This window comes from Pseudorasbora parva, chromosome 15, assembly GCF_024679245.1.
Source record: "Pseudorasbora parva isolate DD20220531a chromosome 15, ASM2467924v1, whole genome shotgun sequence".
Classification (NCBI taxonomy): Eukaryota; Metazoa; Chordata; class Actinopteri; order Cypriniformes; family Gobionidae; genus Pseudorasbora; species Pseudorasbora parva.
In genome coordinates, this window is record NC_090186.1 from 19,793,563 (window position 1) to 19,806,747 (window position 13,185).

Here is a 13,185-nt window from a genome sequence, read left to right on the forward strand (position 1 = left end):
GTTCTGAGCTGTAAAAACCAAACTCTGGTCAGGCCAATCACATAGTGTATAGAGTCGGTGGGCGGGGCTTAACATAATGACGGCAGAGTTGCTTGTGTGCTTCTAGTTAACACAGAAACTGCCGAAAGGCGGTCTTTCGAATCAGCTTTGACCGCGACTCTGGAAGACTTGGAGTTAAGCTTTTCTCTGAGAAAAGAACAAAGAACGGCACTGAAGTCATTCTTAAGAAGGGAAGATGTGTTCAGAGTTTTGCCGACCGCATACAGCGAAAGTTTAATCTTTAAACTAGCTCTGTTTCACCTTCGTTGCTCTGGTTGGTGGTAGCGATATCCTATCGCGTGCAGAGGGAGTTTGAAAGGCAACCATTTATCCCGCCCCTCGGATTGAGCCCTGTCAATGGTGAGTTTCCAGACCAAACATCTCGATGTGGGTCTGGCTTCTCAGGCTATACTAACTGAGTATTTATGTTAAATAATGTAATTTCTATTGAAATGTATATGTAAAACTTAATATAAAACTGCACTTTTTTTAAAGTGTAGATAATTGTGTAAAGAAACAGTCATGAAAGTGTACTCAAGTGTCCTTTTTTTGCATCAATATTATATTATCTGCAGGGTTTTTTTAAAGTACAAAATTTAAAGTTCCCTACAAGTGCACATTCAGTAAAATTAAGCACACTTCTTTTTCACAAGGGTTACTCTGCTATGAGCGAATTACTCCTATGTTCCAGAAAATCATCTTGGAATCACACAAAGTGTGTGTGTGTGTGTGTGTGTGTGTGTGTGTGTGTGTGTGTGTGTGTGTGTGTGTGTGTGTGTGTGTGTGTGTGTGTGTGTGTGTGTGTGTGTGTGTGTGTGTGTGTGTGTGAAGTGGCAACTCCACACTTCCTGTCTACTTCTTTGATCCAACCCATTACTTTTATCAAGCGATCACACCCTAACACCTGGAACCAACAATGGTCTCTCTCTCTCTCTCTCCCCCTTCTCCTTGGTGCTCTGTGTTGTCTTTGGTGTGGTAGTTTGTCTTAAACGTGGTGTGCTGGTAGTTATGGCATGCTGGGTCAAACAAGAGGCCCAGTCATGATGGTCTTCCAGGCGGCCAGCTGCCTATACCACCCAAAACCACCCCTCCCAAAACCGCTTAGAGTTGTCCTTTATAAAAATACATACCTCTATGCCTTCATTCTTAGAGCCAGGCAGACATAATCACTGTTTACTGGGCGCAATGTGTGTGTAGATGTGCATGTGTTTTATATCAGCCTGCAGAACTGTTGCTTATTGGTTTGGAGCAGCAAGACAACATTCTCTGTGCGTCTTATGAGTATGTGCACCTGGTAGCCTTTAAAATGAAACCAATAAATCAATAAAACTGTCCCACTTTAACTTGTAACTAAACATTTATTGTTCCTGAATTAAATGTGAGTGGACCTTCCCGTGCAAAACTGTAGGTTGTTCTGTAGTCCACCTCAAGTCTGTATGATATTCTAAATATAGCTTGTGTCCCTCTTTCAATGTAAGTCTTAGGGATCTTTTATTTGTTTTATTCTACAAAAATCTTAGTTGAGTTAGAAAATTCACGATTTGAGGTGTCATTAATGTCAATAGTAAATTTTTCTTACAATAATCAAAAAAGTATCATAAAGTAGTCCGGTAATACTTTATTTTATGGTTCAGTTGTTAACTATTAACTAGTTGCTTATTAGCATGCATATTACTAGGATATTGGCTGTTTATTAGTACTTATAAAGCATATATTAATGCCTCATTCTTCATGACCTCATTCTACATTATTTAATCTTACCCAATACCTAAACTTAAATGTTACAAAAACGACCTTACTAACTATTAATACGCAGTAAATTAGGAGTTTTTGAGGCAAAAGTCATAGTGAATATGTCTTCCCCACACTAAAGTGTTACCAGTAATCCATATGATTATTGGAAAATATTCCAAGTCAAACAACAGCACAACTATGAATTGGAAGTGGCAGACATATGTATACATTTTGATTCACAAAGGTCTGTGATGCTCCATGTCAAGAGCAGATGGAAAATACCTATACATAACAAAACACACACATTTGCCCTTCACCAAGTGCCTTTGACTTATCACATAGCCGCTCTTGGCTCAGCCTTTTGAGTTCTAGTAAAGTTTGGCACCGCACAGTCTTGTGCTTCTTTTTGGAATGAGTGAATTGCGCGGGTCGAGGGTGACTGATCTCACTCCTTAGGGCAGCAGATGGCCAGTGAGATGCACAAAGAAGCTCACAATGTGAGCGACTGCCATTCAGATCATCTTTTCTGAATGGGACAGGACACACATCCCACAATAGCCTGGTTCAGCCCTCTGCAGCCCGGCGTCTGGAACCGACAAAGCACATTGGCTCTGTGTTCCGTGTCTTAAAAAGCCACAGTGTTCGAAGCATAACATCACAACGCCTGCTGGGACTTATCATAATGAAGCAGCCGTCCGCCTCCCTGATGCATCTCCAGCACACTGTTCCTTGCTTCATTGAAGCTTAGTCTTGTGAAAGATGGTGCTAGTGGCATTCAATGCTCACTCCAGGGTTAGAGGTCATGGTTAGGAGTGTGTTTTTATAATTCTCCCCAACCCCCCCATATCCATATCCTCGCGAGCTGCTCTGGCACTCCAAAATTTCTTCTCACCCCTAACCCCTCGATAACGTTCACAGGATATGAAAACTCCCAAGAAGCCAGGAGCACTTCGTCCTGCCACTAATAAAATGCTCATTATGGAATTTTTTCAAATCCTTGTTTGGCTTTAAGACAAAATAGTTCTAACACAAACATATTCAGTCCAAACATGTTGCTTGGAGGGATCGAGTTACTCAACCATTATGGTTAAGACAAAAAAAATTAAGAAAATTGTGAGGAATTTCCTAGCCTGAAAATAAACAGTGAGGTTGTATGAAGTCTGTCCTTGTAAAAGCTTGGAGCGCTACGTCATGGAATGTGGCAGCAGGACAGAAGCATGAGGTCTGTTTAGATTTGGGGTTGGGGGTTGGAGCGGGGCTTCCCACTACAGATTGCACACATAGGAGCCGACTGTGTGTTACTGACACATGCCCCTCCCTTCCTCTGTTTCTCCACAGATGAGCGATGGAGAGAGAGGGGAACAGCTGTGGTAGAGAGACAGTGAAGGGAGGAGGATCTCAGTGAGAGTCAGATGCTGCACCAGTCAGGAGCACAGCGAATTCAACCGTAGAAAACTTTTGGAAAAAAGGATGACCATGGCAAAGGAATACATTTAAAAGAAATATGAAGGAATATCTTTGTGTGCTTTGACAAGTGACATTATAACAGGTAAAAGAAACTCTTTTACTACAATTCTGTTGTTTAAAATGTTTGTTTGTAGGTGTGTGGATAGGTGGTTATTTGGACTGTTGGATGGAAAGACTGATGTAGTCAAATTAGACAGATGTATAAATATAAATAAGTTAGAGAGGAAGATGGACGTATGGGATGCTTAACTGTCATATTAATGTTTTGTCATATTAATGCATTATCCTTACAGATCAGAATGGGAAATACAGATAGTCAGTACAGCAGTTTCATCATCCCTGGTAAGGGAAAATCTAGCTCCCTAAAGCTACACACCTCTAAAGAGGAGGTACTGTCCCCGCACTCTTGGTGGAGGAACTCTGAGAGCCCGTCTGGATACAAGACCAAAAATGTTTTTTCACCACACAAGAACAGCCAACCTTACATCTCCCGCCATTATGACTGCATTAAGGGGACATCTAGTGACAACATTTGTGCAGAAAGCCACCAAGACAATCTTTTATTCCAGGGAAATGGTTTCTTTGTAGGCTGCAGACAACAGACTGGAGGCCTCCAGGCCCCTATCAGGAGTCCCAGTTCTGAGCTTAAAGAAAGTAAGAGCAGTCCCAAAGTTCTTTTTCGTGAGGATGGAAGTCTGAGGGTAGAGTTTACCAATGCACGGAGGGAACCGGATGTTGAGCTGTCATTGGGCAGTTGTCTAAGTGGACCTGTTGACGCTACCCAAAGGGCCAGTAATGGGAGCTCGCTCAGCTCTGAGGGCTCATGGTATGACTCACCCTGGGGGAATGGGACAGATCTGTGTGACAACGTCTTTACCACCAGACATCCTTCAGACAACAGTAGTGGATACACCACACTCTCATCCACACGTACAGTGGACCTTGGGTGTTTTAGTGGTTACACTAGAGAACAGTCTGAAAACCATATGGGTAGCCTCACCTGCCAAACCACAGTTCATGGCAGTCAGTACACAAGCAGTGATTCCTATAGTAATGTGTACAGTACCAACCACACTGAGGGTGACAGTGGTATTGGAGACTCTGTGCTAATTAATTTGGAAAATAATGGATTATCTGAACTATACACAAACCCCAATATGACTGTCCCATTCCCTACCATGGGCATCCTAGCAGCAGATCAGCTTGAGATCACTCCTCACCTCCAAGCCTCATTGACCTCTTCCCTGGATGCAAACTCCCAAGATGAGAGTCAGGAAACCCAGCATTACACCTCACATACCCTACCATGCAGAAAAGCAGTTCCTGATGGGAATACAAGGAAGGACTCGCTCAAAAGTCGCATCCGCCGCCTCAGCGATTGGACGGGAAGCCTGAGTAGGAAGAAGCGCAGGCTGCAGGTGATTTTTGTTTTGTTTTTGTGTATAAGGCATTAGCGTATGTCTGTCAACATAGCAGACCTTCCTGTTTGACTCCAAAATAATCATGGTGATGTTATCATATTAAAATTCCATCCCCTATTAAGTGTTTTGGGTGTTCTAGTTAAAGCTGACATTTTTCATTTCTGTAAAACGTTCTTAGATGGCAGACCTCTCTGAAACAATGAATTACAGATGTTTTGAAAGGGTATACTTATTAAACCAACCATAATTTGTGGAGTTGTTTAGAGAAAAGTCAGAGGAAGGGTGTGAAGCTTCACAACATTGTGTCAACCTTGTATCACAGGTATGTTAGGTACATTTGTCATTCTCTTCTCACTTCTTGTACCTCAGGAACCACAGGAACCAAGTACTGTGGATTTTACAGAGGTTTTCAACTGTGGAGCTGGAGGCACACCAGAGGAATCCATTGCATTTTGGAATCCTGTGTCCTCTCAGACAAAGTTGGACTGCTCTGGGTCCTTAACGGGCCCATTTGGGCATCAGAACCAGGGTGCGGCTCTGAGGCAGAACATCTATGATAACTTTATGCAGGGCCTGGAGACTGGCAGTAGCAGTGGAACTGCTGATGGACCCCAGTTCTGGGAATGTGAAGGGGAGAGCAGCAGTGGCTCAATGGGCTCCTTGGAGCAAATGGACTTTCTGTTTGAGAAGGAGCAAGGTGTTGTGCGGAGGGCTGGTTGGCTGACTTTTAAGCCCCTCATTACCCTCCACAAGGACCGCAAACTGGAGCTGGTAGCAAGACGCAAATGGAGGCGGTATTGGGTCACGCTTAAAGGTAAGATGTCTTGACAACAAGTGGACAGTTAATGCAGATTAACACCAATGCTGAATTTTCAGCAAGTAAAACATGCATGGCCATTTCAATTTAAAATTGAATAACTTAAAAGTCCAGCTGTAATGGATAATGTGTCCTATTTATTATTAGAAGCTCTATCTCAGATTGTTTTCCTGTCTCCTGTAGGCTGTACACTTTTGCTGGGTGAATCCAATAGGAAGACCTCTCCTGAGCAGGAATGCACACCACATTACGCAGTGCTTGCCGAGGACAGTATTGTGCAGGCAGTTCCTGAGCATCCCAAGAAAGAGAATGTCTTCTGTCTCAGCAATGCCTATGGAGACGTCTATCTCTTTCAGGTATGACACCTTTATCATGTAATATATTACACATTACACCATTTCCATACTTTTGATTCTTGGCTGCATGTGGTCTCTTACCTCGCACCTCTTGCCTCTTACCTGCAGGCTGCAAACCAACCAGACCTGGAGAACTGGGTGACAGCCATCCACTCTGCCAGCGCATCACATTTAGCTAAGCGGCAGGGGAAGGAAGACACTCTGCGTTTGCTTAAGAGCCAAAGCAGAGCTCTCTTGCAGAAGATCGACATGGATGGCAAAATGAAGAAGATGGCAGAGCTGCAGCTGTCCGTCATCACTGACCAGAAGAACAGGAAGGCTGTTGAGAGCCAGGTAAGCAACAAAATGGATGTGCACGTTTATGTTTATGCATATGTGTGTGGTTTGTTTGAAAAGATTAAAGGCCAAAATGAAGTAGTTCAGTTTGCTAAATTGGGCCATTAGGTCATTGAGGTACACAGTACCTTCAGTGTATCTGAATATATGATACATGCATTCAACACCTCATTCATGTCCTGCTGTGATTCACAATTGTTACACGTACTAGATTTTTTTATGTTTTCTGAAGAAAGTATAAGTGGTGGTTACTAGGGGTGTAATGGTTCAGACTATTCACGGTTTGGTTTGTATCTCGGTTTTAGGTTCAAGGTTTTGGCATGGTTCGGAATTTGCTATGTTCAGGGAAATTACTGTCAAATAAAAATTAAGAAAATAAGAATAAATAATTTCAATACAAGCAGCAGACAAATCTTGTGCACAAACAAATCTTCCCAGAGTGCATGCAAGTGCCGAACCATGGGTGGAGAATGTTGTGGCATTTTTTTGTTTTTTAAAGAACCATTACACCCCTATTGCTTACCCATAGAAAACTCACCACCTAGGTGCTATGGGTGTTGTGGGTTGTTGTCAGAGCATTGCTCTGCTAAAATGTTCTGTGTGATTCATTGGGCATTGCTAGATGGTTGCTCAATGCAGGGTTTCCCACACAGACTAATTTGTGGCTCTGCGCCACAGAATCAACATCGGCCGGCGTATAATGTGTTTCGTCATTATTTTTTAAAAAGCTATTTAAAACACATACTCGTTCGGGTGCATTTACTTTTCCTGCTGTCCCTCACACACACACACACACACACACACACACACACACACACACACACACACACACACACACACACACACACACACACACACACACACACACACACAGTCGTGTTTTCATGTTTTATGGGGACATTCCATAGGCGTAATGGATTTCATACTGTACAAACTGTACATCCTATCCCCTTACACTGCCCCTGCCCCTAAACCTACCCATCACAGGAAACATTCTGCATTTTTACTTTCTCAAAAAAACTCCTTCTGTGTGATTTATAAGATGTTTTCCTCATGGGGACCTAAAAATGTCCCCACAACGACAAGGATTTCGGATATTGCCATCTTTGTGGGGACATTTTGTCCCCATAACGTAGGGATTACCACACACACACACACACACACACACACACACACACACACACACACACACACACACACACACACACACACACACACACACACACACACACACACACGGTTCGTTGCATTCGATCGTAACTGAGTTGCAACCTGCTTTCATTCAGCGTTCTGCACACATTTGAATGGCTTAAGCGGACAGACAACCGCTTCACTATACAGTTATTTTTCAATTAAATAAATCTTCTATATTTTAGTTTGATAATATTTAATCTAATATTTAATCTAGATGTCCCGATCCGATCACGTGAATGGAAATCGGGCCCGATCCCGTGATTTCAGACTCGATCGGAATCGGACGTTACATCCCGGTCAGGGCTCGGATGTATATTCTGGGTTGCCGTGTACACGGTGCACACTTGCACCGCTGTTCATCTCGCATCTGATGACACATCAATAATATGGGTTGTAACTTGAAAATAATGCGTTATGTGCTGGCTCCTTAGTGATACATTACTATAGCGCTAATAAAAGAAAAACGCGGGCAAAACGGTCTATCTATGTAAACTTTGTTCAATGCATGCGAGTGCTGCCGTATGTTTGAATATGACCCGTCATCACCCAGGTATATTCGCCAGAAGATGCGAATGAGAACGCACGTGCTGATCTGTCTTTGTGCATCATCCAGAAGCGCGCACTCGTCTCACAGCGCGCATATATTGAGTTTTCTTTCAAGTCTTGCGCTTAAACGGACAAACTCACACAAGAAGTATGTCAACATGTCCATCTTGATGAGTATCCAAGCAGACATATAGTCTGAATATGCTTTAAGAGGACTTTATACAGTCGAGAAAGACGACGCAGAGCCTTCCATTAGGTCTTAAAGGGGCAGTAGCCTTTACTGCTGTCTGTTTAATGTCAGACAAAAGATAAGGAATCACTCACTGCTCTTGATTGAATAGCTTTTGTAAGGATTATTCTTTAATTTAAACAGTTAAATATGCAGCTATTTTACATTTGATTAGCCTACTTTATTCAATTTCTTTACCTAAAAACTAATGTTAGACCTATAAAAACCTGAAAAAGCATTGTTAATTACACTTCAGTCAAATTACACTTCAAATTTCGGGATTTTTGGGAGCAGATTATTTAATTTCCATAACTGTTTATTTCACACCAACATAATTAATTGTTCTGCATCTGTAAGAGTATGGGCGGGCTTTTGATATCGCATTATACTTTCTGCTCTGCGCAACTCCGGTCCCAGACTTTTTTATATTTAGGCCTACTGTTGCACTAAAATCCAAAAGTGAAGAATTTATGTTATTTATTACTTGATTGTTCAATCTACCTCACAGAAGTGCTCTGTTTGTTATAGAGTTGTTGAATGTTAAAATAAGGTGAATAAAATAAAAAATAAGGAACATCCTGGTTCATTTTTTCGCTCTTCTTTATTCTTTTTTTATGTATTATAGAAGTATCGGATCGGGACTCGGTATAGGCAGATACTCATAATCAAATGACTCGGACTCGGACTCGAGGGCAAAAAAACCTGATCGGGACATCCCTAATTTAATCTTTTGAGGAGCTTATTTGGTACTAAATATTATTTTTGCAATAATTATGGTAAATAATGACCACTTCAAATATTTTTCTTCTAATATTTATATTACAATTAGTTTAGTGATTAAGGTTAAAATAGACAATTCCAATGCAAAGAGGCAAATTAGAGTCATTTAATTGCAGATCTGTGGGAAACACTGGAATGTCGTAGTCAAAGAAAGCAGAGTGTGATTAGCGCTCTGTAGAGAAGTTTGTCCATTTAGGGCTACTGAAACATGAAGGCGCAAAATGGCAAGTTCACTGTAAGGGGACCCGCGGTGCACGTAGATAGAGATGGCTCTTTCTAAGGCAATAAAACGGTCTTATGGTCTTAATACACCACTGAAACCATAGTTATGTATATTGGATTTCTGTCAATAGATCCTCATAAAAACTACACACTGCACCTTTACAATACATCTAATTGTATATATATATATATATATATATATATATATATATATATATATATATATATATATATATATATATATATATATATATATATATATATATATATATATGTCCTTGGTGCACCTATCGTGGTGCAAAAGCTATCTCTCTATAGCTTTCTCAATTCAATTACAATCTACAGTTCTATTGCTTCTTCATCTCTAAACCCACAGATCCTGCAATGGGAACAGAACCTGGAGAAATTCAACCTAGAACTCTTCCGCATGCGCTGTTACCTGGCTAGCCTGCAGGGAACAGAGCTGCCCAATCCAAAAAGCCTGCTAGCCACTGCTGGACGCCCATCTAAAATGGTGCTAGGTCGTCTGGGAATTTTCTCAGTCTCATCCTTTCATGCACTGGTGAGGATCCGTCACATGCTTTAAGGCTATTTTGTAAAATACCAAAAAAGAGACCTCATTAAAACAATCTACCTTTGAGACATTCTACACAATTAAATTGAAATAATGGAGCATTAAGATTGTGAGAAATGTTTTAAAAGAGCTTGTGTTTGTGCAGATTTGCACTCGTGATGAGGCCACCCTGAAGAGACGATCTCGCTCTTATCCTCGAGGTATGCGGAACAAACGAGGACTACTGTTTTCTTCACAGAAAGGATTGGATAGTATAACCAAACGCAACTGCGAAAAGAGACAGTCCCTGTCCCAGGTAAGACTGACGTTAGTGCAAGAAGCACACTTTCCCCACAACTACAAAGATTCAACTAATTTGAAAACTGTATAGTTTATTTAAAGCATACTCCCCTTTAAATATACAGAGAAAGTACATTTAAAGGGGAGTATGCATGCTTTTGTAATGTTATGTTTCCTTCCTTTAATATTGTATAACACTGAACAATACAATTATGTCATAGTAGTATAAAACATTGTGCACAGGCATTTTCTTTTCTTTTTTAGCCTTGCCACTTGAATAAACAACTGCTTTCAAAATAGGAGTATAGATTTATTTTTGATAGATATTAAGAAACCCAAGTGTGTTTCTGCTTCTCTTTGCAAGTCTTTAGCCAGATTGTAAAAAGAATATAGGGTATTTACTTGAGAGTGTGACCGCAATAAAAAAAGAATAATAAAAAAAAAGTTAAGGAACCCTGTATTTTTAAGACCTGCCAAACCCTAACAATTAAGGATGCAACTGTCCCTTGATTTGTGTTAATCCTCATTGAAATGTGAGTTTGAATTAGGTGCCTTACTCTGAGGTTCACCAGCCTGTGTTTATGACTGCAGTACTGAACACTCGTTTAAGACATAGGCCTGTTTTACTCATTTAGTCTCACAGTAGCACGTTAATGCTGTCCACAGGTGTCAGGGTGGGAAACGCTGTCACACTCGCCGGTATAAAACAAACAACCACTCATCAAAGCTTTCTCTGGAGGTCAAATGGCAGAAACACACACAGCGGCTTTGTTCCTTTCTCCCGTTAAAATGTTTGGGGGCTGTTTAGAAAATACTGTTTCTGGATCAGTTCTTGCAAATAAGCCCAGATCAGCATTCCTTCTCTGAAGGGTTTTTGTTAAAACAGCGCATGAGCTCTAAATCCACATGTATGATTATGTAGTCTGCCTCACGTGAGATTGGAGCCAATCGCTCAGCGGTTCCAGTCTCATAATGATCCATCCTTTAAATGGACCAAATCTGGTCAAAACAGCCCCTAATAGTGCATGATTCTAAAGACGGGAATTACCACAAGCTGCATGAGGTTAATTGTTGCAAGCTGGGAGCAGGCTGAGAGGAGAGACAGCTTGCGATTTAAGAGCACAAGGCTTCCACCACACAGATGTAGTGTCTGATGCTGGGTGATTCAGAAGGGTTACAGGGGGCAGTGTGATTGTTTCCAGAGAGGTGAGATGCATTAGTCAGATACAAGTCAAGAGCTGTTGTCTCCCAGATAAATTGCTCAGTTGCGGTGTTGCTTCTGTTCCGTGGATGTCCACCCTTTGTAGACGTTCCATAACTTTTTAAAGTATAGTATTAAAATTATTACATTGAGTTATGCCGATCACGTTTTGTACTTTAGCTATATTTGCAATATTTCAATATGTCTTGCAGTCCTAACGCTAACTTAAGGTGCTGTCCCAATCCAGTCATTTTTATAGGCATCTGCTCAATTGAGAGATTCGCATGAGGGTGAAAAAGTTCCCCACAAAGATTTTGCTTGTGTTGGTCACGCGAATTTGTCCCACTGACCAACAGAAAGCTGCTTGGTTTTAAACTGCCGTGTGTGAATGACTACAGACTCACAGGGTGCTTTCACACCTGCCTCATTTAGTTTGGTTGAATCGTACTAGAGTTCGTTTCCCTCTTTGGTGCGGTTCGTTTGGTCAGGTCTGAAAGCAGCAATCGCACTTGGGTGCACACCAAAAGCGGACCAAACAAGCTTACCGAGAGAGACCTCCTTGAAGAGGTGGTCTCGGTACGATTTCAAATGAACTCTGGAGCGGTTCGTTTGTGGTGAGAACGTGATCCGACCTCGAACAGAAACAACTACAAAAGTACTGATCATTTTTGGACTAAACCAGCTGCCGTAGTTAGCTGCGCTGACATTGTGTGCATGACATTATTACCTGATAGATCGTTGGCAATATTTTCGGGAAGATGAGCATGTCAAGAGTTAATAATTAATGCATGCCTCCTCTTGAAGTGACGAGCGGTGCGCTCTCGCCGTCTGCAGTGCATTAGAACGTTGTTTTCACATCGCATCCGCGCTTCATTATAGAAATGTATTTGCATACTGTGGTAAATACACACATTTGCTATGCGGGGATGTTTTCATTTTCCTCCTTAACACATATATTTTAAACCACAAACTACGGAGTATGTTTTGGACATTATTTAACTGTGTAAAAGAATAAACCATTTTTTAAATAACCTGATTTCTTACTCCAAGTTTAAGGGGTGCTGAGCTCCTTTTTAGGGGTGCTGAAGCACCCCTAAAATGGGGCTAGCCTCGCCCATGACACTCAGTGTAGTAGATTATGGCCAGGGACAAAACCAGACCGCACAGTCGTCTCTCCATAGTGTTATTATAGTCTGCTGGCTTTGCCTCTTCTGTTGGAATTTTCCCACACGTAAATTCTGACCAATTGAAAAGCAGTTTAGGAAATACGCCATGGCCAATGAGTGATGTGGATGTTGTCACGTGCTTGCGTTTTGGTTCGTTTCAACTGGTTCGGACCAAAGCAATCAGTGTGGTGTGAAAAGGAACCAAAAAAGCTGAAAAATGCAACAATGTATAATTGTTTGCCCTTGGTTCGGACCAAATGAACCGAACTAGAGATGTGAAAGCACCCACAAAATATAGTCGAATTTTTGCTAATGTGGCCACACCTTTAGACAGCCTTTTTAGGCATCGAAATTAGCCTTGAAAGATATGGTAACCACACTTGTTATGATAAAAGCTATTTTTACATGTAAATTGTATTTTTTGTTGACCATATTTTGTTGGTTGCTTGGTTTCTGTGATGCTGATGTAACGGAGGCCAGTGAGGCCAGCTAGTGAAATCCCAGTCCTATATTCTGTTCCTCATAACTTGTTTCTGATGTACATTAAACATCAAATATATTCTGATTGCATCACATAATGTTATAGTTGGTTCAGTGTACAGACAAATAGCTTATCACATATCTATCACAGCCAGTTTGGACATGGCATGAGGGAACTGCATCCAAAATGTGTTGCAACATGCTTTTTGAAAAAATAAATACAAATAAATAAAGATGGAAGCTGAATTTCAATTATCATATGAAATTAAATTCAAAAAGGTTATTATGTAGTATTTTAATCTAATTAAAATGGATTTATCCATTATTTGTGTTATACGTCTATT

General features: G+C 41.1%; 1 protein-coding gene across 2 annotated transcripts in view; it reads left to right on the forward strand.

Annotated features, from left to right (window-relative positions):
* LOC137041256 (rho guanine nucleotide exchange factor TIAM2) overlaps positions 1–13,185 on the forward strand; it is a 59,193-nt gene that overhangs the window by 23,660 nt on the left and 22,348 nt on the right. For both annotated transcript variants that reach the window (XM_067417308.1, XM_067417309.1), the window contains exons 2-8: positions 3,112–3,322; positions 3,534–4,658; positions 5,031–5,475; positions 5,662–5,834; positions 5,943–6,167; positions 9,518–9,703; positions 9,861–10,010. In XM_067417308.1, coding sequence (XP_067273409.1) covers positions 3,540–4,658; positions 5,031–5,475; positions 5,662–5,834; positions 5,943–6,167; positions 9,518–9,703; positions 9,861–10,010 — 2,298 coding nt within the window. In that variant the 5' untranslated portion in view covers positions 3,112–3,322; positions 3,534–3,539. The remainder of the gene's footprint in view (positions 1–3,111; positions 3,323–3,533; positions 4,659–5,030; positions 5,476–5,661; positions 5,835–5,942; positions 6,168–9,517; positions 9,704–9,860; positions 10,011–13,185) is intronic.